The 26725-nt window shown below is 41.5% G+C and overlaps 1 protein-coding gene across 1 annotated transcript in view; it reads left to right on the top strand.

Moving 5' to 3' along the window:
• LOC126190861 (protein disulfide-isomerase A3) overlaps window positions 1–9900 on the top strand; it is a 45836-nt gene extending 35936 nt beyond the window's left edge. Inside the window, exons 9-10 of the mRNA XM_049931456.1 lie at window positions 8842–8976; window positions 9074–9900. Of these exons, the coding sequence (XP_049787413.1) occupies window positions 8842–8976; window positions 9074–9178 (240 nt within the window). The 3' untranslated portion in view covers window positions 9179–9900. The remainder of the gene's footprint in view (window positions 1–8841; window positions 8977–9073) is intronic.
• Window positions 9901–26725: the final 16825 nt, after the last annotated feature.

The raw sequence follows: 26725 nt of genomic DNA, 5'->3' as shown, positions 1-26725 counted from the left end.
AGGCGGCTTCCTCTTTCATTTCTTAGCCCCAATCCATATTCACCTACTAAGTTTCCTTCTCTCCCTTTTCCTACTACCGAATTCCAGTCACCCATGACTATTAAATTTTCGTCTCCCCTCACTATCTGAATAATTTCTTTTATCTCCTCATACATTTCATAAATATCTTCATCTGCAGAGCTAGTCGGCATATAAACTTGTACTACTTTGGTAGGCGTGGTTTTCGTGTCTATCTTGGCCACAATAATGTGTTAACTATGCTGTTTATAGTAGCTTACCCAGTTTCCTATTTTTTTATTCATTATTAAACCTACTCCTGTATTACCCGTACTTGATTTTGTATTTATAACCCTGTATTCACCTGACCAGAAGCTTTGTTCCTCCTGCCACCGAACTTCACTAATTCCCACTGTATCTAACTTTAACCTATCCATTTCCCTTTTTAAATTTTCTAATCTACCTGCCCGATTAAGGGATCTGACATTCCATGCTCCGACCCGTAGAACACCAGTTGTCTTTCTCCTGATACCAATAACTGGTGCAATATTGGGAATAAAATTTAAGAATATGCTCAGTACTGCAATTCACATGTTCTGTGGATCAATTTAGCAGCACTTGTGCCATTAAATGTGTGAAGCACAGCATAAGCAAGAAAAGAATTTCGCTCTCTTCACACCTCTAAACATCCATGACCTTGTGACCTTATTGTCTTAGTTGATCTTCTTTTGACAAAGGCTATACTAAAACTTCGTATCTGCTAATGTTTTGAACCTGCATCAGATAAAACCTCAGCATAAATGTGTCTGTAAATCTGCCACTAATAAACGATAGTAGATTAACTAAATCTAGATCATGGAAGTTATCATGTACTCGCATCAGTCAGCTGAAAAATGATCTTTATGTAGATGGCAGGAAATCCTAACTATCTATACACAAATTACTTTCACAACCTCTCACAGCAATACTTCTTTACTACACTACAGCACTGGCATTTATGCCATGAGAATTTGCATATGTATTTCTACTGCTGCTAAAATCTTGTTAAAGGTGAAAACTGTTTTTCTGTTGGGTAAATAAGCTTTTAACAAATATCAGTTTAGTGTACATCACCACTGGCCCCCCTGCGGGTCCGGGGATTAGAATAGGCCCGAGGTATTCCTGCCTGTCGTAAGAGGCGACTAAAAGGAGTCCATCCCCCTCACGGGGGTAGTTAGCGCCTGCGTCCGGAGACGGACGGTTCCACGACCTATAATCGTGGTCTTTTTGGTTTTTCACTTCTCGTTTCTTCCTTCCTTTTGTTGGTTCCTTTCTTTGCTATTCTCCACCTCACTGTCTTCCTTACTCTTTCCCTTGACTTCTCCTTGCCTTCTCATTGCCTTTCTCTCCTTGCCTTCTCATTGCCTTTCTCTCCTTGCCTTCTCATTGCCTTCTTCTCCTTGCCTTCTCATTGCCTTCTTCTCCTTGCCTTCTCATTGCCTTCTTCCTCTCTCTCTTCTTTTCCTCCTCTTCCTTCCTCCCTGTGCGTGTCTGAAGGCCGACCCACGCGTTCGCACGCGTAGCCGGTGACGGGGTAACGCGTAAGTCCCCGCCCTGGGTAGACATGTAAGGCACGCGCGTACCCCCTGGTAAAGGCCAGGCCCAGGGAGGGGTGATTGCCTGAGCTGATACCTTCTGACCATGCCGATTGGTCCCTCCGTCTGTTTCTCGGGAGGTGTGACCTGAGGTGTAAACATTCACCTAAGGCGGGAGTGCCCTCTGAGAGGGTCCCCACAAGGAAGGAGCGCGCCATCGGAGACGCTGGCAATCATGGGGGATTCCTCCGCAATGGATTCTACTCCATCTGTCTCGACTTCGACCCAAAAACGGAAACGTGACCAGCCAACAGTGACAAAAGTACTACCGCCTGCCCCACAGTTCCTCGTAGTTTCTCGCACTGAGGACGGAAAGGATTTTTCCTCTGTCAACCCTTTTGTTATTCAGAAGGGCGTTGATGCCATAGCCGGATCTGTCAAATCTTGTACCAGGTTGCGTAATGGCACCTTATTACTAGAAACTGAGAGTGCCTTTCAGGCACAAAAACTGCTTCGGGCCACCCTCCTGTACACGTTCCCTGTCCGGGTGGAGGCCCACCGAACTTTGAATTCTTCTCGTGGTGTAGTCTATACTAGCTCCCTCGACGGATTGACTGACGAGGAGCTTCAATCTTTCCTCGCTGAGCAGGGCGTGACGGCTGTCCATCGGGTCATGAAAAAGGTCAACAACGACCTTGTACCGACCCGGACACTTTTCTTGACCTTCGATAGTGTTAAGCTGCCATCACGCATCAAGGCAGGCTACGAGGTTATTTCTGTTCGCCCCTATGTCCCGACACCTACGCGCTGCTACCAGTGTCAGCGTTTCAATCACACTCGACAGTCTTGTTCCAATGCGGCTAAATGTGTCACTTGTGGCAGGGATGCCCATGAGGGTGACTGTCCACCTCCGTCTCCTCATTGTGTGAACTGTCAGGGTGACCATGCCGCATCCTCCCGCGACTGTCCTGTCTATAAGGACGAACGTTGCATCCAAGAAATTCGGGTCAAAGAGAAAGTGTCCACCTCGGCTGCTCGCAAGCTATTGGCTAGTAGGAAGCCCACGCTGCTCCCAGTGGGGAAATATAGTACTGTCCTCGCCTCTCCTCGGACTACCCGGGAGGTAGCAACCCAGACATGCGATCTGACCTTCAGCACCACGGTCGTCCGTTCGGCCAGTGCTAAGATCGCGCGGTCGACGTCTCCTCTTCCTCCCATCACACCAGACACCAGCCACTTCCTCAGCTTCTGCAAGTCGAAGACCCCGAAGTCAGATGCACGGTCCTTCAAGAAGGAACCATCCCGTGCAGACTTCCTCCGTCCCTCGACCTCCCAGCCTTCGACCGGTACTTCCACCAAACGTCCTTCCAAAAAGGCGCATAGGAAGCACAGTTCTCCTTCTCCGCCACGGCGCATTTCTTCTCCTGCGCCACCCAGCGGTTGCCGCCCCAGGCTGTCATCCGTTTCGCCTGGCCGCACCGCCGGTAGCCGTATATCTGGCCGTTCACCGGCGGAGGAAGCTCCCCCTCCCGGCAATCCTCCCGAGATGGCCGATGACCCTATAGACCCCATGGACGATGACTGTCCGCCTACTGATAGCGGCGGCAGTGCTCGCTCGAAGCCAGGCCCTAAGCGGCCTTCGAGGTGACCCCTTCTCTCCTCTTCCTTTTCTTACGATGGCACTTATTCACTGGAATATTCGCAGCATTCGCTCCAACCGAGAGGACTTGAAGTTGCTGCTCCGCTTGCATCGTCCGCTCGTCGTAGCCCTCCAGGAAACGAAGCTACGCCCATGCGATCACATTGCCTTGGCACACTACACCTCTGTGCGTTTTGACCTACCCCCTGTGGTAGGTGTCCCAGCTCATGGAGGGGTTATGTTGCTGGTCCGGGATGATATTTACTACGATCCCACCACGTTGCACACCGGCCTGCAGGCAGTTGCCATCCGCATTACTCTCCCCACTTTTACGTTTTCCTTTTGTACCGTTTACACTCCATCGTCCTCTGCCGTTACCAGGGCAGACATGATGCAACTTATTGCTCAGCTACCTGCACCATTTTTGTTAACTGGAGACTTCAATGCCCACCATCCCCTTTGGGGTTCTCCAGCCTCCTGCCCGAGGGGCTCCTTGTTCGCAGACCTTTTCAACCAGCTCAATCTTGTCTGCCTCAATACTGGCGCCCCTACTTTTCTTTCGGACACATCTCGTACCTATTCCCATTTAGACCTCTCCATATGTACTCCCCAACTTGCACGCCGGTTTGAGTGGTATGCACTTGCTGATACATATTCGAGCGACCACTTCCCGTGTGTTATCCATCTCCTGCAGCATACTCCCTCTCCGTGCTCCTCTAGTTGGACCATCTCCAAGGCAGACTGGGGGCTCTTTTCTTCCAGGGCGACCTTTCAGGATCAAACCTTCACAAGCTGCGATCGTCAGGTCGCACACCTCACGGAAGTCATTCTCGCTGCTGCTGAATATTCCATCCCTCACCCTACTTCTTCTCCACGTCGCGTACCGGTCCCCTGGTGGACCGCAGCATGTAGAGACGCTTTACGTGCTCGTCGACGTGCTTTACGCACCTTTAAACGCCACCCTACAGTGGCGAATTGTATTAATTATAAACGTTTACGTGCTCAGTGTCGTCGTATTATTAAAGAAAGCAAGAAAGCCAGCTGGGCTGCTTTCACAAGCACCTTCAACAGTTTTACTCCTTCTTCTGTTGTCTGGGGTAGCCTGCGCCGGCTGTCTGGCACTAAGGTCCACTCCCCAGTTTCTGGCTTGAAGGTCGCGAATGAAGTCCTTGTGGCCCCTGAGGCTGTCTCCAATGCCTTCGGCCGCTTTTTCGCCGAGGTTTCGAGCTCCGCTCATTACCACCCTGCCTTCCTCCCCCGCAAACAGGCAGAGGAGGCTAGGCCACCTGACTTTTCTCCTCGAATTGTGAAAGTTATAATGCCCCATTCACCATGCGGGAACTCGAAACCGCACTTGGCCGATCACGGTCCTCCGCTCCAGGGCCTGATTCTATTCATATTCAGATGCTGAAGAACCTTTCTCCTGCGGGTAAAGGTTTTCTTCTTCATACATACAATCGCATCTGGATTGAGGGACATGTTCCCGCATGCTGGCGCGAGTCTATTGTTGTCCCGATTCCTAAGCCGGGGAAGGACAAGCACTTGCCTTCCAGTTATCGACCTATCTCACTTACTAGCTGTGTCTGTAAAGTGATGGAGCGAATGGTTAACTCTCGATTGGTTTGGCTGCTCGAGTCTCGAAGCCTACTTACCAATGTCCAATGTGGATTTCGTAGGCGCCGCTCTGCTGTTGACCATCTGGTTACCTTGTCGACCTTCATTATGAATAACTTCTTGCGGAAGCGCCCGACCGCGGCTGTGTTCTTTGATTTGGAGAAGGCTTACGACACCTGTTGCAGGGCGGGCATTCTCCGCACCATGCATACATGGGGCCTTCGCGGTCGCCTCCCTCTTTTTATTCGTTCCTTTTTAATGGATCGACAGTTCAGGGTACGTGTGGGTTCTGTCCTGTCCGACACCTTTCGCCAGGAGAATGGGGTGCCACAGGGCTCAGTTTTGAGCGTCGCTCTGTTCGCCATCGCGATCAATCCAATAATGGATTGCCTCCCAGCTGATGTATCAGGCTCCCTTTTTGTGGACGATTTTACCATCTATTGCAGCGCGCAGCGTACACGTGTCCTGGAGCGCTGTCTTCAGCGTTCTCTTGACCGTCTTTACTCCTGGAGTGTCGCCAATGGCTTCTGTTTTTCTGCCGAGAAGACGGTCTGTATTAACTTCTGGCGCTACAAAGAGTTTCTCCCACCGTCCTTACGACTTGGTCCCGTTGCTCTCCCAATCGTGGAGACCACCAAATTTTTAGGCCTTACCTTTGACAGGAAACTTAGCTGGTCTCCACATGTGTCATATTTGGCCGCCCGTTGTACCCGTTCTTTAAATGTCCTCCGTGTTCTCAGTGGTATGTCGTGGGGAGCGGATCGAACCGTCCTACTTCGTCTATATCGGTCGATTGTCCGCTCCAAGCTGGATTATGGGAGCTTCGTATACTCCTCTGCACGGCCATCCATCTTACGCCGCCTCAACTCCATACAACATCGGGGTTTACGACTTGCGATCGGAGCATTTTATACCAGTCCCGTAGAGAGTCTTCATGCTGACGCTGGCGAATTGCCACTCACTTACCGGCGCGATATACTGCTTTGTCGGTATGCCTGTCGGCTACTGTCAATGCCCGACCATCCGTCTTATCGTTCCTTTTTTGACGACTCTCTTGACCTTCAATACGGGTTGTATGTCTCTGCCCTGCTACCCCCTGGAGTTCGCTTTCGTCGCCTCCTTCAACACCTTAATTTTTCACTCCCTGCAACCTTTCGAGTGGGCGAGAGCCGCACGCCACCTTGGCTCCAGGCTCAGGTCCGCATTCACCTTGACCTCAGCTCGCTCCCAAAAGAGGTCACCCCCGGTTCGGTCTACCACTCCCGTTTTTTGGAACTTCGTTCGAAGTTCATCAACATGACTTTCATTTATACAGATGGCTCTAAGACCAATGACGGGGTCGGGTGTTCCTTTATTGTCAGGGCACAAAGTTTCAAATACCAGCTCCATGACCATTGTTCGGTCTTCACAGCTGAGCTCTTTGCCCTCTACCAGGCTGTTCTTTACATCTGCCGCCACCGACATTCTGCTTATGTCATCTGCTCAGATTCTCTGAGCGCCATCCAGAGCCTCAGTGATCCGTACCCGGTTCACCCTTTCGTACACCGGATCCAACGCTCTCTTCAGCGGCTGGTGGACGTCGGTCCGCCGGTTAGCTTTATGTGGGTTCCTGGCCATGTCGGTATCCCTGGGAACGAAGCTGCAGATGCCGCGGCCAAGGCTGCGGTCCTCCAGCCTCGGACAGCTTCTTGTTGTGTCCCTTCGTCCGATTTTAGCAGGGTCATTTGTCGGCGCGTTGTGTCGCTGTGGCATGCCGATTGGGCTGCACTTACCGACAACAAGCTTTGGGCCTTAAAACCTCTTCCCGTGGCTTGGACGTCCTCCTCACGCCCTTCTCGGCGGGAGGAGGTTGTTTTAGCAAGGTTACGAATTGGACACTGCCGGTTCAGCCATCGCCATCTGCTGACGGCTGCGCCTGCGCCGTTCTGCCCATGTGGGCACTTGCTGACGGTTAGACACATTTTAATGTCCTGTCCAGATCTTAACCAACTGCGCCTCGATCTTAAACTGCCTAATACTTTCGATGCAATTTTAGCGGATGACCCACGAGCAGCTGCTCGTGTTCTTTGTTTTATCAGTTTGACGAACCTCGCTAAGGACATTTGATGATGTTGTTTTTTAATCCTATGCCTGTCAGTCTCTTTTATCGTGTTTTCCCTTTTAGTTGTTGTTGTTAACTTGTGCCTCGCGGTGCATTCTTAGAGTAGTCAGGGCGCTAATGACCATTGAAGTTGTGCGCCCTAAAACCACAAAAAAAAAAAAAAAAAAAAAAAAAAAGAATCACCACTGGACATTTCAAGTGATACATAGACATAGGAAATGTACATGGAATATGTATTGGTGTACACTTGGATAAAAGCTTACTGATCCAGTGCAACCATAGTTCGTCTTTGATCAATTCGTGTGATGTGTGCAGATGCATTACATTGTGAGAGACAAAAAGATTTTAAAAGTGCCACTTGGGTTGATACACAGTGCATTGTAGATCCCTGTAGCATAATTTTACAGTTCTCCTGTCTCTTGCTGTAGTGTTGGGAGTATACACGTGTACTATGAGCAGGAGGTACACGACAGTTACTATACATGCAATATAACTTTTAATTTGACATGAAGGTTACTATATATGGTGCTATCAATAGATTAGCCATGTATACCTTTCTTATCATCCCTGTCCCCCCTTCCTTTAGCAAATCCTCACTTTCCAGCTAGGCTGTCCAAATAACACAGGCAGTAGATTTTTCAAAAGTTTCTTCTTCTGGGAGGGCAAGTGACAATAATAAAATTTCATTAGTCAAGTGTTGTTTACTTACTCCACTGGGACAAATTACAAACAACTTATTAAAGTTTACTGTGGTTTTATGAGGAAGCATTGACAAATTGCAAAATAGAGTTTCATTCAATGTTGTTTCTTGAAGACTTCATGTAGTCTTCAAGAAGTTGGAACAAGGCTTTAATTGGCCTCTTTGTTCATGAGCTAAAAGCACAATGTGTGACTACAGAGAAAACAGTGGATAACTTGTTGAAACTTTGAATCGGTGGTCAGTGGTCTATAGGATGCTTTTATCAGACAGCTGATTTTATGCATGGAAATACTGATCCAGTGTCATGTCGTGTAAAAGACTGAATGCTATAGGATGACTGTTAGAGCAGGAAATAAAGACAGAACTATATTTGCTGATCAGAATTTTACATTGTTCAGGGTGAACTTTATTTTTAAAAGAAACAGTTCTGTAAAATATTTGAAATGTGAGAATTTAATCAGTGATAGCAAAAAGGACACCTTCATTTATACAACAGTGGAAACACTGCTTTAGATTACCATTTGCCAGTAGGAATAGGAAACAACCAACAATTGTGTAATCTGTGGGTCAGTATGTAGTTTCACATCTTAAGGGTTTTGAATGTGGTTGGACAATATTTTTTGAAGTGTTCATCACGTATTTAAGGTTCTAGCACAATCTTTGCAATTTCTATAGCCTCGGTGTACTGTTAATCATACCTGTTACAGTGCATGTTGAAGAATTGCAAGTTTTGGTAGGTGTTCCATAGAAAAGTTGAACTTGACAACCTTATGTTTTATTATGCAAATGAGGGTGCATTATTTTAAATATAAACTTTTTGAATGCTGTAGATGAAAACTGTTGTGATTACATCTGCCTTTAATAATGGTACTTCACCACACCAAAGTTTTGTTTTATAATATCCAAATAAGGTAATGAAGCTGTGAAAGCTATAAAACACGCATTTAATTTTCATACAGCTGTAGAGTAATGTGAAGAAAGGAGATGTCAGATGTTGAAGTACGAGAAAATCTAGATCTTGTTAGAATAGTCTGCCTCAGTTAATCATGGCAGTATAGGGAAGAGATTTCACAAAATTGATAAGTTGCTGTTTAAATTCAAAATTGTCAGTTTGTTTCATTTTCATTTCCTCAAAAAAAAAAAAAAAAAAAAAAAAGAGTGGAACCTATATGACCATGTTTATCAGTATGGGGCTTAAATCACAACTTTTTTACAGATGAAGGGAGAGGATGTGGCCATAGTGAAAATGGATGCCTCAAACAATGATGTTCCAGAACCATATGAAGTCCGTGGATTTCCAACGTTGTACTGGGCCAGCAAAGATGGCAAATCAAATCCTGTTCGCTATGATGTAAGTTAATTTCTCATAAATTATGAAGTTCTTTTTACTATTTAAATAATGTCAGACTTAAGTAAGAAGTTACTAATTGGGTATCTTAATTATACAGGGTGGCAGAGAGCTAGATGACTTCATCAAATATATAGCAAGACAAGCAACAAATGAATTGAAGGGCTGGGACCGCAAGGGGAAGACGAAGAAGCAAGAACTGTAGAGAGAAAATTGTTTTCAAGACTGTATTTGAAGCAATATGGTGGAACTTGAGAAACTGCCCAGATCAGAAGAGCCTTTGTACAAAGTTTGTACTAAAACTAAACTGAACTGTACATAGCTTGTACAAGTGTAGTTGTAACAGATTTGTATTTTCTGCATTTGATAAACCAATGGTTGTACTGTTAAAGATCTATTAAAATTCATCAGGAACCTTTGAATTTTGTCATGTGAGATGTCAGGATGCTGAGATTTGGTTGTGTTTAGATGGGTGTGTGCTATTTTTATATTTATTGTATTGTTTGAAAATTTTAATCAGTGGATATGGGTGTTCTGGTATTGCATGAAATTAGAAAACTTTATCATTCCATGCGCCTTTCAATAAGTTATATATATGCAGCTGAGAATGTCAGCTCTTGATCTGAATTATAAAAAGTATATTGTACTATACCTTTGTGCTGCAACAAGTGTTCCATGAATGAAGAATTAGTTATTGTATACAAAAGTTTTTCATTTATAGTCTTGGAGATACTAAGAACACGATGATTTTAATGTTCCATGCTTACCTGTACTATTGATTTTGTAAAACAGGTTAGAATAAGTTACACAAGATAGTGTAGGAAAACTTTCTAAGCTAGCATCTTTACAGTGGAGAATTCAAAAGTCTGATTATAATTAAAAATTTGTGCTGAACCTTTGTTTGAAAAGTAAAATGTTTTATACAAATGTCTGGTCATACCATTATTTATCTTTCTTTCCTCTCTCCCCCTGTTAACACAGTATGAGGAATAATGAATGTGACTGGTTACAGTAAGTAGTCCTTAAACTGATCTTCATTATGGTCAAATTTAACCTACAATGTATGCATTTACAAAAATTAAAGTTGTCCACAAATCGGTTGACTCTGGGAACACAACACAGTTTTTGCACACAAACTCTGCTCGTACTGCATGGGTGTATGTAGCTCTAAATTTTCACTGGTGTCGAGTACAAAATATATGTACAAGGGTGTCCTGATAAGTCCTTGGCTATATAAAGAAAAGGATGCTGTTCAGGTTTGACAAATATTAAGTACCCAACATATTCTCCCTTCAGCTCAACAGGTATTTGGCATCCATGTTCTGGCTTTTTTCACCCACCTTAAAAAAGGCAGATCATACTGCAAGCTGCTCATCTGCAAACTTTGATTTCCCAGTAGTGTGAAATCTTCCCTTGATGGTTCTTCAGGTTTGGGAACAGTTAAGTCTGAGGGAGGTCACATTATGTGAATAGGATGGATATTCCAATTTTTGCTGTGCTGACCATCTTGTGAGAAGGGGCATTCATTGTTTTTTCATGAACCAAATTCCTGTTCTCTGCTTTCCTCAACATTTGGAGAGGTGTTGCTTCAGTTGTCAAGAAATTCAGTGTTGTTCTTCGCCATGGTGGTTTTACCATGTTGTAAGTAGGCAAAAAGTAGCGTTCCACCTTTATCTGAAAACAGGTGTGAGCAAATTGTCTGATCTTTGTGTTTTGAACTGCTTTGAACATGGATAACCACTGTCTACACTCTTTGGACTCTGGATCATAACTGTGTGTCCATCATGAAAACATGATCTAAAAATTCCACTGAATCATAGTGAAATGGGACCAAAGTGGACTGTGAACCAAATACTAATTCATGCTTTTTGTGTGCATATCCGTTTGGGTGAGTGCTTTTGATGTCCAATATTTCACGAATAATGACCTAAATATTCTCATATATTCCCAGGGTTTCTGCTATCTTTTTGGCAGTTAGCCAGGATCAAGGAATGAACAATCCACTGTTTCTGAATATGTGGCTTGACTTAGTCTTCCAGTACACTGTTTATCTTCAGTGCTGAAATGCCCTGTTGTAAGTGCAGAAGCCCAATGCTTGATAGTAGAGCAGCAAGGGCAATTATTACCCATTGTGCCAGACATAAATTTCTTTAGCAATGTTCCGTTTTAAAAAAGTTACTTAATCACAGCATGACTTTCACTGTCAGTTCTGTTTCCTTGCACCATGTTCACTTCAAACCTGTCAGAAAAATAAAAATCAATGTTACTGCTACACAGTTACTATCACATATAATGTACAGAACAAGGTTTAATGCCAAAATGTCAGAATAAAAGGACATCCATTTTGACTAGGAAAAGGCAATGACCTGATCAGCACACCCTTATACAGTTTGTGGGACAACTAAACGTTCTTACATTCTTTGGAGTAATAAAATGATGAAATAATATTTGATGGTCCTGCAGTAACACACAGCATGATATATTTTGTCATGGTGTGATATGGTAAATGTCTGGAAGTTTTTGAGCTGTTGTGGATCAAATGTTTTCAGTTAAGAGCCCTTTTGGAAACACTTCTAAATACAGAGGGGTCCAAAAAAAAATGTATCCACTGTTTAAAAGTTCATAACTTGCAAACTAATTGACAGAGTTGTCTAATTTTTGGTGAAAGTGTAGCTTAAAGTCCAACTTAAAGATGTCACTGTAGGTGTTTGAAATGGTCACCATTAACATCCACACACAAACGATGCCGCTGAACTGCAGCACAAACTGCTACTGACTGCAACGTGTTCAGTTGGATATATGCACATTAATGTAAAATGGTTTCTCAAAGATCATCAAATGTGCGTGGCTTTTTTGATAAATTACGTCCTTCAGTGTTCCCCCACAGGTAAAAGTCCAGAGGAGTTAGGTCTGGGGAACTTGGTGAATACTACTCCACAGCACCTCTTCAGCCTATCCATCTTCCTGGTAGATTTTCGTCGAGATACGCTCTAACACAATTTTGGTAGTGTTCTGGGGCACCATCTTGTTGAAGGCAAACGCTTCTGTCTGCATACAAGTCTCAGATGGCAGGTAAAATGGATTTCTGAAGCTTATTGAATGTAAGACTTGCACCAGCCACGTTTGCTCGAGTAACTGGGTGGAACTAAGAACAAAACACAATACAATGCTTCTGTGGCAATTTCTGGAACTACAAACTATTACACTACCAAAGATGGGACAACTCAGTCAATTAGTTTGCCAGTTATGGACTTTTAAACAGTGGATACATTTTTTTTAATCTCTATTTCAAAAAAAAAAAAAAAAAAAAACTAATACCTAAAGAAAATAAAACTGGTCAGGAATTTAAGTGAATGCTTTGTTAAAGAAAAAATTACCTAGATTAAATGAAATTTTGATTTTTTAAGGGTTGTGCATTTGGATCAGTTTTCATTATAATAAAAACTGAGTGGAAGGTGAATGCAACAAAGGAAAGTAAATTGGCTGACCTGAGTAATAGATTTATTAACCAACTAAGTTGCAGTGCAATGTAAAAGAAAACTGAAAAACTTAACTGTGTGGTACCAAAAGTGAGACATTAAGAAACAATGGAGTGATGTAGTTTATACAATTTCTACTACAGGTAAGTTTAGAATGGGTTGAAGTGAGGGTCCTTCCTCACTGACAAGGATAAAAGTAGTCCAGTTAACGCAGACCAATTATTCTTCTCTCCCCCCCCCCCCTCCCCCTCCAAAATGCTCGTAGACTAGAGCAGTGGCTGTCGAACTGCAGCCCAAGTCAAGTGTTCGTATGGTGTGGGGGTCTCATCTGTATTTTATAATATATGCTTCTAGCCACTAAGAGCGGAATCGAAAAAAGTCAAAGTTAAGCGCTTCTTAAGAGTATTTTTCTTGCTGGATAACAAACGAAAAAATACTTGATGTAATATTTCAAGATGTGCTGTCAATTGACGAATTCGTATAAGTGAGAGGAGGGAATAGTGTGTCTTACATTGTTGACAACTCATGTGAGCAGAATCAGCACCAATCAGCTGCTACGTTATAAATCTCGAATGGAAGTTACATGGGAATGCGCATTATAGAGACAGTCATCAATAAATGTGGTACATAACGAGATTTTTACTCTGCAGCGGAGTGTGCGCTGATATGAAACTTCCTGGCAGATTAAAACTGTGTGCCGGACCGAGTCTCGAACTCGGGACCTTTGCCTTTTGTGGGCAAGTGCTCTACCAACTGAGCTGCCCAAGTACGACTCACGCCCCGTCCTCACAGCATTACTTCTGCCAGTACCTCGTCTCCTGCTTGGGCAGCTCAGATGGTAGAGTACTTGCCCGCGAAAGGCAAAGGTCCCAAGTTCGAGTCTCGGTCCGGCACACAGTTTTAATCTGCTCTAACATTGTAAGAACGTATTTTTTACCTGCTTGGGTTCTATTAAAAGGTCTCATGACATCTAACCCTAACAAAGAGAATGGTCTGTCAGCTTTTGGTAGTCATTGTAACTAAATTTTCAGATGACTCAAATCTGCTTGTTGTGCATATGGGATACAATTCATTACATATTTCTCTGCATCACTCCGGCACATTTACCACCAAAATCTTTCGGTTACATGCCTATCAGCTGCCTGTTTTCCTCTGAGGCTCGATAATGTGTGTTCATGCATTTGATGTAATACTTGCAGCAGCTAAAATTTGAGGTCTGCACTTTGTAGACCAGTGTAGCAAGCCTTCTTCCATTTCAAACTGAGGCTGCGCTCGAAACAATTTACATTCACTGTCAGTTGCTTGTGCCTTTATCCAAGCTGTCTGACTTCCACCTACTACTTGCAAAGCTGCTATCTTTCTGCTTGGGACATCAGCATTTGTGTGTTTGACTCCGGGCTTACGAATTACCGTATAATCAAACTCACTTAATTTTAATTCCCACCTTGCTAATTGACTTGGTGGATTTTTTAACCCTAATAACCAGTCTGAAGATGCATGGTCTGTAACTTCTTTGAATTTGTGACTGTAAAAGCAGCAATGAAAGTAAGAGATTCCATATATTAACTGCTAACACTTCTTTTTCAGTTGTTGAGTAATTAGTTTCAGCCTTATTCAATTGTCTGGAGGCATGTGCCACTGGACATTCTTTTCCATCAACATTCTGACTTAAGGCACAGCTTAAAGCATTTTTGTACGCATCACACACAAGTATGAACTCCTGTTCAAAGTCAGGGAACATTAACACAGGATCTGACATTAATATTTGCTTGAGTTTCTCAAGCACTTCTTGGCATTTGAAGGCCACTAAAACTAACACCGTTTTGTAGCTCTTGGGAATGCAGGAGGATGGCGTAGGTTATCTTCAATCAGAAAGATTCCCAACAATTAGTAATAGAATTATATTTATTAAATATGAAGAAATACTCAACTTAGATGATGTTTCTTCTTGTGAAATGTCCAGCACAATTAGATGTTTGAAATTATTACAAGTCCTCTAAAATTTTAAATTCCTGCCACTGAGGTATTGACCAATTGCTATCCACACATGTGTCGCTCATGGGTGGGCAGCTGCAGCCCGTGGTGGACCTTGGTATAGTTTGTACTGCCAATCCATATAACTGCGGCACAACAAGTATTTCGAGTGCACCTTATTGATTTTGGTGCGGTACTCTCTGGAGTCGTGAGTAACATCACCACAGTAGCAACTTAGTTCATGGTCATGCAATTTCAGCAAACCCCTTCATGGATTGGCAATAATAATTGCATAACACAATGAACGAGTGTAATCATTTAGTAGCTTATGGTGTTGCTACATAACATACAGCAGAAGTAAATCAAGGATACATCCTCACTGTGTCTTGATTGATAATGTGCTGAAGATAAGTTACTTGTGTGTGAGCAAAATGGCATTTCTCCACACTTAGTGTAAGGTGCACTGCAATCAATCCACTAAACACTTCATCCAGACATTTAACATGATCTTCTGCAGTTTTTGAATAGACAACTATATTGTCAAGATATACCATACAGATTTTTGGTTTTAATCCACAAAGTACACCATCTAATGGTCACTGGAAAATAGCTGGAGCATTTTTCAATCCAAATGGCATTCTTCGATATTGGTAATGACCTGAATTTGCTGTGAAAAAGTTTTGGGTCTGTCTCCATAAAGCATTTCTAGTTGGTAATAACCACTTCTAAGATAAGTTGCTGAGGCATATCTACATTTCCCTAGGTTGTCTAATGTATCCATTATGTTTAGTATTGGATATGCATCCGTTGTGGTTTGTGCATTTAAGTAATGATAGTCACAGCAAAATTGATATTTTCTGGTACTGGCAACTGATTTTTTGGGTACCAGGACAATATTTGCTGACCAAGGGCTATCACTATGCTCGATAATATCCTCACGCAATTGCTGATCTATAAGCTCTGCCTGTAGGTGTTTCGCATAAACTGTTGGATTATCACCTGTTCGTATGCAGTGTTGTGTGATAGGTATTGTTGGTAGTGGACCATCTGAATTGAACAATACTAAATATTCTAACAACAAAGCTTCCATGGCTTCTCACCCACTATCTTTCAAGTGGCAAACCTTGTCACATAGTACAGATGCATTGATGATTTGTTTGATACTGTTATCACAGTGTGACCCTTTGGTATCCTGATCTTTGAATATCTCTAGACTTGCTAAAAATGACCTTTTGAGAGAGATTCACTTCATCTGTCCTGAAGTTATCCAAGCTTACCAGAATCATAAGCTCCCCATTAATGTTGGTTATGGATGCAGGGAGTCACACCTAGTGATACGTGGCTGGCGACCACGGGGCCCCGAGCTGAGTCCTGGCATTGCTTCCACTTACTTATGCCAGGCTTCTCACTTTTATCTTTCCTATCTGGCCACCCTCAGCCAGCTCTTGGTCTTTTCCGACCCTGACGCTATTAGGTTTCGAGGGCTAAGGGTCTTTAATTTTTCAACCTATACTTCTCATGCAGCGTCTGACCCGGAGCGGGCGGCTGCAAAAGGTGTCTGTATCCCATGTTAGGGGTGGCCTCCAGAACTGCGGAAGGCAACGGAATACCACCGCAGATTATCTTCCCTGCATAATGCAGTCTCCATTTTATGCACAAAAAATGGCTTCCTCTCATGTTAAATCAGTGTCCGGAGGTAAAATAGTCCCCCATTCGGATCTCCGGGGGGGACAACTTGAAAGGAGGCAAAAAATCAAAACGAGAATTGGTACCTGGAATGTCAGAACTCTGCTACAAGCAGGAAAACTAGAAAACCTGAAAAGAGAGATGGAAAAGAATCATATGGACCTCGTAGGAGTTGCTGAGGTAAGATGGAATGGACATGGAGAGTTGCAGTCAGATGAATATGTATTCTACTACTCAGGAGGAGAAGTAAAAGGAATTAATGGAGTAGGAATGATTATGACAAAGGAATTGGCTAAATGTGTGGAATATGTAGACTATGCAAATGACCGGGCTATTGGTGTAAGGCTGAAGGGAGCACAAAAAGATTTACTGATTGTCCAGTTGTATATGCCAACTTCAGAACATGATGACCAAATTGTAGAGGAAACATACAGTGTAATAGAGAGAATAATGGACGAAAATAAAAAAATGCTGCAAAATAGTAATGGGAGACTGGAACGCCATTGTGGGAGAAGGGAAAGAGGGAAACATAGTCGGCAGTCATGGACTTGGAAAGAGAAATGACAGAGGTGAATGGTTAATTGACTTCTGCAGGGAAAGGCAGCTGATAGCGGCAAACACATGGTTCAAGAACCATAAGAGGAGGTTCTACACCTGGAAATCACCAGGGGATAAATACAGAAACCAAATCGATTTTATACTGGTAGAAGAAAGATACAGGAATGGAATCAAGAAGGTGCACACATTACCAGGTGCAGATATTAACAGTGACCACAACTTACTTATGGCAGAAATAGAAATAAGAATGAAAAAACTGAAAAAGGCGACAATGGTGAAGAAGTGGGATCTAGAGAAGATAAGATCCAACAAAGAACAAATTACAGAAATTCTGTCTCGGGACTTTCTAAACACATTACGAGACAAAGAAGCACCTGACAATGCCAACGAGTACTGGAATATGCTGAAAGAAGGAATCATTAAAGCAGGACAGCAAAATATAGGATATGTAAAAGGGAAAAGGTAAAAAAAACCATGGGTCACACAAGAAATGATTTCCAAGATGGAGGAGAGAAGAAAATTGAAAAACAAGAACACTGAAGATGCAAGAAAGATATACCGAAGGTTAAATAACAAACTGCGAAGAGAAACAGAGCAGGCTAGGAAAAATGGCTAAAAGAGGAATGTGATGAAATTGAAGAACTGGACAGGAAGGGAAGATACGACTTAGTATACAGCAGAGTAAAGACTATGACATGGGAACAAAACAGAGCAGGAAGTGCTACTATGGAAATTTTGAGTAAAGACGAAGAGGTAGTGTACAAAGATCGTGACGATGTCCTCCAGAGATGGGAAGAATATATAAAAGAGCTATATGACACAAATAGCAAACCAGAAACCCTGGAACTTGAATCACACAACAGTGTAAGTGATGAAGAGAAAGGACCGACCATCATAATGGAAGAAGTAAAGTCTGCCATTGCTGCAATGAAAAATGGTAAAGCAGTAGGTACAGATACAATACCGGGAGAAATACTAAAATGCTTGAACCACAATGGAATAAGAGAAATATTGAGGTTATGTAATAAAATATATGACAGTGGTGAATGGCCTGAGGACTTTTTGACAACAGTAATGATTCCATTACCGAAACAACAAGGAACCAAGAAATGCAGCGAGTACAGGACAATCAGCCTCATTTTACATGCAGCCAAAGTGATGTTAAGAATAATTAATAAAAGACTTGAAAAAGTAATAGAGGAGAATCTCGGCGAGGAGCAGTTTGGCTTTAGACGGAATACGGGCACCAGAGATGCAATAGGGCTCCTACGAATCTTGGGAGAAAGGTTTATTGAAAAAGGAAGAGACCTATATATGTGCTTCATCGATTTAGAAAACGCATTTGACAATGTGGTTTGGGACAAGCTGGCGACTATTATGAGGGAAAAGAGAGTGGACTGGAAAACCAGAAGACTTATAAACTCATTATACCTTAATCAAAAAGTTTCAGTTAAAGTGAGAGGAGAAAGTACAAACTGGATCAGACTAGGGAAAGGAGTAAGACAAGGATGCTGTTTATCACCTACTCTTTTCAACCTGTACTTGGAAAATATGATTGACCAATGCTCATTAGATGACAAAGGAGTAGAAATTGGAGGAAGAAGAGTAGGGTGCTTGAGATTTGCTGATGACATGGTCCTTCTAGCCACAGGGGAAAAAGAATTACAGGATTTGGTGGACACCATTGCAACTAACGGGAAAAAATATGGAATGAAAATTAACACAAATAAAACAAAAGTATTGCCAATAGGAGGAAATAAGGAAATAAAAATTGTGCTGAATGGAGAAACACTAGAACAGATACAAAATTTTAAGTATCTTGGAAGCAGGATAGACTCCGACTGGAAGTGCACCACAGAAATTAAAACAAGGATAGCAATGGCAAAAGAGGCGTTTTATAAGAAAAGGAGAGTCTTCTGCAGCGATCTGGACAGAGAACTCAGAAAGAGACTCATAAAATGTCTTGTATGGAGTGTTCTTCTATATGGCACTGAAACATGGACTATGAGGAAAAAAGACAGAGAAAGGCTGGAGGCTTTTGAGATCAGGAAATGGCAGAAGATGGAAAGAATAAGTTGGATGGACAGAGTAAAAAATGAAGAGGTACTGAGAAAAGTGGGAGAGAAAAGACAGTTACTAGATGTAATAAAGAGAAGAAAAAGAAATTGGATTGGGCATATATTAAGAAAGAATGACGGACTGATAAAAACAGTTTTAGAAGGTTATGTAGAAGGGAAAAGGAAGTGAGGAAGGAAGAGATTCCAGATACTGGACGACATGATGGACGGTACAACATACAGCAGCCTTAAGAAGGAAGCAATGGATTGCAGAAAATGGAGAGGCAAAGGACCTGCTAATATAGCAGATAACTGATGATGATGATGATGGATGCAGTGCTTCTTCATATAAAACACTGCATTTCATCTAATACTTCATTGTTCTGCAGTGGCTCAACCACACACAATCTCTGCTGTGGCACATCAGCATCTACAGATATCCAAACCAACTTCTTTATACCAGCAGGTACTTTGTCATGTGTAATCATCTTTAATGGACATATACTCAGTTCAGCTGGTGACACCTTAGCAACTGGCATACCTCGCAACATTAAAATATTTACAGCTGTTGGACCCATTGGTAACAAGTTTCTGCCAAGGCCAACCATGTGCTGTGAAAGATTAATTTTTGCATTATGCCTATACAGGAAATCAAGTCCATGAATCACAAAATACCCTCATCTCACAGTTCACAACACTTCCATATGCTCATGAAATGTCTCCAGTGATACCAATTGACTGTTTTGCACTCCATACAATTTATACCTTGGAGTTCCTAGTCTTCTCCTGCCCACAAGGTCTAGACTAATAATAGATACATGTGCACCTGTATCAACTAGAAATTTACATTCTCTACCATTTACAAAGTCCATCGAACAACAATTCATCTCTTTCTTAGTGTCTGCAGTACTCTGACTTACCATGAATGTTTTCTGACAGACAAAATACCCCCATTTATTTTTAATATTTTCTGTTGACTATTTCCTTTACTTTGCATCTTATTCCCACACTTGTTTGCCTTGTGACTAAAATTCTCGCATCTTCAACATTGTGGTTGATTGCGTTGCACCTTCAAATGCCCTTTCTTCCCACAATGATAATAATTCTTTTCAGAATCAAAAAGTCGCTTATCAGTGCATACCCATATAGTAATATGTATCTTCTGCAGATTTATGGCAGTATGCAATGCTGCAGCCAAATCCACTGGATTTTCCATTTGGACTATTCATGAAAACTCTTCAGGAATTCCTTACAAAAACACAGCAAGTGATCTGTTTATCTGAGTCCCTGAGTATGATGTGATCTGCATTAGGATTTCCCATAAACTCATCTGTATTTGCATTTACTTTATGGATTCTGTCTGAAAAAATCTCTACAGTCTCATTTGCATCCTGCATCAAACATTCAACTTTTCCCTACAAAACCTGGCACTATTTTGCTTATGGTATCTCTGACACAAACTTTCCATTAACTGCTCAGTGTCTCATGACATGTCACATATGTACTCGCTTCACACAAAAGGCATAAACTGGCAATCTGCAGAGTAATTTCATCTGGCCAATTACATGTTCTGGCTGCAGCCAATAAATCATTAATGAATACTTTGACACCCTCTGTTATTTTGCCAGAGAAGGGTGTGATGATGTTAGATACTGAAGAACCTACTGAAAAGTGGGGCATTACTACTGGTGACTTAAATTCAATCGAACCCAGCTGTGAATTTCATGTGGCCCACAAAGATTCTTATTGTTGCACCAATTCCTCATGGCATAACTTCTATTGGGCATTTTCCTCTAACAGTTGTGACACTTGATCTGTTAAAGTGGCTATACTATGCTGAAGAGCCAAAGACACTGGTACACCTGCCTAATATCGTGCAGGATCCCGCAAGCACACAGAAGTGCCACAACACGACATGGCATGGACTCGACTAATGTCTTAAGTAGTGATGGAGGGAATTGACACCATGAATCCTGCAGGGCTGTTCACAAGTCTGTAAGAGTATGAGAGGGTGGAGATCTCTTCTGAACAGCACATTGCAAGGCATCCCAAGTATGCTCAATAATGTTCATGTTTGGGAAGTTTGGTGGCCAGCAGAAGTGTTTAAACTCGGAAGTGTGTTCCTGGAGCCACTCTTTACGAATTTCGGCCATGTAGGGTGTCACACTGTCCTGCTGTAATTGTCCAAGTCTATCAGAATGCACAATGGATATGAATGGATGCAGGTGATCAGACAGGATGCTTACGCATGTGTCACTTCTCAGAGTTGTATCTAGACATAGCAGGGCTCCCATATCACTCCAACTGCACATGCACCACACCACTACAGAGCCTCCACCAGTTTTAACAGTTACCTGCTGACATGCAGGGTCCATGGATTCTTGAGATTGTCTCCATACCTGTACACATCCATCTGCTCAATACAATTTGTTGAGATTGTCTCCATACCTGTACACATCCATCTGCTCAATACAATTTGAAATGAGACTCGTCCAACCAGCAACATGTTCCCAGTCATCAACAGTCCAATGTCAGTGTTGACAAGCTCGAGTGAGGTGTAAAGCTTTTTGTTGTTCAGTCATCAAGGATACATGAGTGGGCCTTTGGCTCCGAAAGCCCATATCGATGGTGTTTTATTGAATGGTTCGCACACTGACACTTGTTGATGGCCCAGCACTGAAATCTGCAGCAGTATACTGAAGGGTTGCACTTCTGTCACGTTGAACGATTCCTTTCAGTTGTCATTGGTCCTGTTCTTGCAGGATCTTTTTCCAGCCACAGCGATGAAGGAGATTTGATGTTTTACTGGATTCCTGACATTCACAGTACACTCATGAAATGGTTGTATGGGAAAATCCCCACTTCATCGCTACCACACAGATGCTGTGCCCCATTGCTCATGCACAGACTATAACAGTATGTTAAAACTCACTTAAATCTTGATAACTCGCCATTGTAGCTGCAGTAACCAACTGAACAACTGCACAAGACACTTGATGTCTTATATAGACATTGCCAGCTGCAGCACCATATTCTGCCTGTTTACATATCTCTGTATTTGAATACGCATGCATATACCAGTTTCTTTGGTGCTTCAGTGTATTACTAGTAGTAACTGACCTTGTGCCTAGCATATTTGTGTAATTTACCACTCTCTTATATGTATACCAATATTAGCTTCACAAACATGAGACTTAGTTACTTCTTTTGCCTGATCATCACCCAGCAATACTCAGTATGCTCCTGTGCTGCATGACCATAATGTGTACAGCTATAAAAAGTTACTGGTACAAACTTAGTGCATGGTTCACTATGACCTGTTAAATTACAAATAGCACATCTCACTGGTACCAAATGCATTTCTTTACAATTGCCTCTGAAGACTAATAAAGCAACTGGCTCCATTGCTTTTAAAAAATATACTTTTGATATAACACATCCATCAATAATCTTACATTCTGCCATACCACAAAGAAAGAAAAATTTTTTTTATCAATATTTGAATAAAAGTTTGAAGATAACAAATATAGTAATTTTGCCTGTATAGCTATCAGCTATAAACACCAACTGAATTTGTATTTAAGCCATTGCTGATCATGTAAGATCACTTAATTGATTTTAGGTAAAATAAAGGAAAGGCAACCCCTCACCTATCGAGGACTGATGTGTAGCACATAGATACATGTAAAAGAAAACAGTGTTCACACTAGCTTTCAGCTCTTGCTCTTTTTTGAGCAAAAGTACACACATTCACACCCAAAACCCACAGACACCCAAATGCACACTTCCACACCCATGGCAAGACAGATCATTAATTGATATTCAGTCTTGCCATGGCCTTGGGAGGGTATGTCTGAGTGGTTGTGCATGTGAATGTGTGTACTTTTGTTCAAAAAAGAGTGAGAGCTTGTAAGTTTGAGTGAAAACTGTTTTCTGTTGTATCTGGCCATGTGTTACACATCAACCTGCTATAGATGAGTGGTTGCCTTTCCCTTATTTCATCTACTGTTGCATCCAGGAATTTCCATTATTATTTTACTTGGTTGTTAATTATATTCTTCCTCGATAGCACTATCAATTTAAAGATTCTTGTTGAAAATGGTTTGAACAGTTTAAGTATATTGAGAAATAACTGACACAACTACATGTGTTTTATGTTCAATTCTTGGCATTTTTATTTTGATTAGAATATGGTTAAGCAATGACCAGTTCTTTGTGCAACCCCTCATACAACTATCAGTTCTTCATGGCTTGTCAGTGAATCCACCAAGTGAGCACACTACTAATTGATATAAGACAATAGAATCTTACTTTCACATTACATTGATTAAATGTTCACTGAGTTCACACATGACAAAGTCAACACAAATGTTTACTTACAGTGACTATTTTCATGATAGTTTTCCCAAATAAATTTTCACCAAAAAGACACATACAATAAGAAATTATTGCATATACATATCCAATTATTTCCAATACAGATGTTAAATGAATGATTACACTTCACAGACTTTTATATCAGTAGCAGCTAATCAGACGAGGAATGGGAGGCTGAGCTTCCTCCTTTTTGTGTAGTATAGATGGAGGTAGTGGAGGAGAAAGTGGTAGTAGTAGTGGTGGTAGTACCAATAATTATATTTTTACAATAAACTTTTATGCATTTTGGTTCACAAGCAAAAGATGTTAACTTGTGTTATTTCTTCTAAATTTCCAGCACTAGAGACCACATCAAAATGTGAAAGCTCAACCATAACCTAAAGCAGATGGAGTGAGGCATACTCTATATGTTGAGGAGGCTGGGCATATGCCAGGCCACCTGTAAATGATTGGTTGCAATGGTAACCTTTAGTCACTGCTAGAAATAGAGGAGGGAGTACAGGCTTCTTAGCTGTGTTGCCAGCCTTGGTGCTGCTGTGTTCTTACATGCTGCAGGAGGCCAGTTGCTGTGGTGCCACCTCTCTAAGTTTTTATGTTAGTTGTCCCGTGTGTAGTGAATATGGGTCATGCCCAACTTTGTGAAAGTACTGAGATAGCACTTTTGAGTGAGGATATCATTACTTCCTTGCAGGAGCTATTGTTTTCAAGGACATCTGAAGCTGAATGACATTAAATTTTGAAGAAAGGACATCCAACATTGAAGTGACACATTCTTTAGAAAGATAAGTTCAAAACAGGGTCATTCCAAAGTTCTTGGCATGAGCAGCACAAGTAAATACAAAGCCACACAAAAGGAAAATTGTTATAGTTCTGCTGGCCATGTTTGCTTTTAAACACAGTAACCATATGATCTGCTGAGGGTTATGATGATCTGAATAATCTGTCTACAGGTTTAGCGCAGCATGCATCTCCTAAAGATTATCTAAGTAGTTTTATTTCATTTACGGAATTGTCCAAACAAGTGTTTAGTATTTCAGAGCTACTTAATGAACAACATACACTGAATAAAATCAGAGACAACAATGAAGTGAAGCCTAACAGAGGGGCCATGAAACTTTTAAATCTTAAATGGAAACACCCATTATTTTATTGCAGATTTGGATTCTCCCAAAAAAGTAATCAAGTTTTGTCTGAAACTTGTTTTCAAACCAGTGACAGATGGTGCTGAAATCAAGAAAAATTCCAATTGGCGAAGAACTCTGATATGTTTCCTACCCACCACAGTTTTTGATGGAGGGAGGCAGAATAGTATCAAAACATCATTAGGGAACTCTTCACAATTGCATTACTCACCCATCTGTGGTGCTACCATGACCAAACTGCGAACTACGGCTCAGTATAAAGGTCGGTGTAATGTGACCAGATGTCACTTCACTTTCAAATTGTGAACCATAAACATCAACTGATGAAAATAAATTATTCTTTAGTGAAAAATGGCTCATTATCCTTCTACAGAGATTGTTAATATGATGTTAATTTTAGGTGAATGCCATAACAAATAGCTGCAGTTGTGCAATTGCATGTGGATCGTTTTCCAAACAGATGACATCCAAGTGAAAACATTATTTGAAGTTGCACCCAAAGAGCTCGAAATAGATAGATGAACCATCCACCTCGTCATCACGAATACAATGAAAATGACGCTCATACCCTTACCGTGCTCGCCTGTGTTCAACTGGATCCCGAAATGAGTAGTCATGCGATTAAGATACAAACTGGAATGCCGAAATCAACTGTTTTGAGGGTTTTGAAGGCACATAAATATCATGCATATCATATCACACTGACACAGGCATTAACGCCAATTGATATGCATATACGCGTGCATTTCTGCCAATAGGCCTTGGAAATGATAAGAGGTGACAATGATTTTGTTAGATATGTTATGTTCACTGATGAAGCCACATTCAAAAACAATGGTGAATTAAATCATCATGATTGTCATTATTGGTCCCCTGTCAATCCACACTGGCACAGACCCATTGACAATCAACACAAATGGTCGTTAATGGTCTGGTGTGGAATTTTAAACGGTTACTTGATAGACCGTACTTTTTTGACCGAAAAGTTACTGGGGAATCTTATTTACAATTTCTCCGGGATGATTTGTTGGAGCTGATGGAAGATGTTGATTTAGAAACAAGGCAATGAATGTGGTTCCAACAGGATGGAGCAGCTCCCCATTATGCTAAAAATGTGCAGAACGTATTAAATTTACAGTACCCTGGTTGGTGGATAGGGCATGGCGGACCATTTCACTGGCCTCCACGTTCACCAGACCTAACATCTCCTGATTTTTTCTTGTGGGATTGTTTAGAAAATATTGTTTATGAAAGACAGCCCACAACCTTAAATGACATGGAGGAATGCACTCGAAGAGCGTGTGCAGCCATACCATGGGATGTGCTGCTCAAAACTGTGGACAACTTTCACAGTCGATTGACTTTACGCATTAAAGCAAATGGAGACAATTTTGAACAATTTCTTCATGGCTAATTTCATTAATTAAGCACCCCAAATTGTGAGAGGCAAGGGGACTCACAATAATGAAGCACCCCATCGGAACATCATTCTGCTATGTCCATTTCATTGTTCCTGGGTAATGCTAAAAGTAGGATACAGTACATTTTGTACAAAAATAGCTTAATTTGCCATAATGAAAGAATTGATGCACATTTTTTATTGATTTGATGCGTCTTTCTCGGATAATTCTACATAAATCAGAGTTCTTCCCCAATTTTACTTTTTTCTTGATTTCAGCACCATCTGTCAATGGTTTAAAAAAATGTTTTAGACAAAACTTGATTACTTTTTTATGGAGAATCTGAATCCGCAGTAAAAAATTGGTGTTTCCATGTTTCCATTTAAGATTTAAAAGTTTTTCAGAAATGTTATAATTTTACCACTTCGGGACCTGTATACACAGATAATTCTGAGCTCTTCACTCATTATGCCAGTGATTTCAAAATCTTTTCCAATGCAAGCTGGCAGGTTTACATATTTACATTACTCACTATTTTTTAGACTTCCAATTTTCTTCTTGTATGTAGTGATACCTCCACCTTTATGTTTTCATCTACAGAAATAATTACTTAAATCATATTCTTATTATTAGGCTGCTAAGTTGTGCTTCATTTAACTCATGCTCACTGATGCATAATATATCTGGCTGTGTTTCATTCAGGACCACTTCCACCTCAAGTTTTTGTTGCCTAAGTACTGAATATTTTGGTACAATATTTTAATGTTTTTGTTCTCTTTATGAGTCCTGGGTTGCTGAATATCTGTTGTAGTTGGAGCTTGATATGTGGCTATGCTGTATTCATTATTATTTATTTTGCCCTTTATCTCTTTCATTGGCTGTGGAATAAAAAATATTTTGCTAAATAGTGGGTAACTGCTCGTACTCTCTGTGAAGTTCATGTTGGTTTCGTTTCTATTTGTTCAACTTTTGAAGTTGTTGGTTGTATGATTTGTTGTGTTTCACAGTCTTGTTGTGGTGCTGTGTGTGATGGTTCCTTATTACATTTAATCCACTATCAGTTGTATCTGTTGACACAT

The sequence above is a fragment of the Schistocerca cancellata genome, chromosome 6 (genome assembly GCF_023864275.1).
Source record: "Schistocerca cancellata isolate TAMUIC-IGC-003103 chromosome 6, iqSchCanc2.1, whole genome shotgun sequence".
In the NCBI taxonomy this organism is placed as follows: Eukaryota; Metazoa; Arthropoda; class Insecta; order Orthoptera; family Acrididae; genus Schistocerca; species Schistocerca cancellata.
Note: the sequence above shows the minus strand (reverse complement) of the source record. Positions and strands in the feature narration are given on the sequence as shown.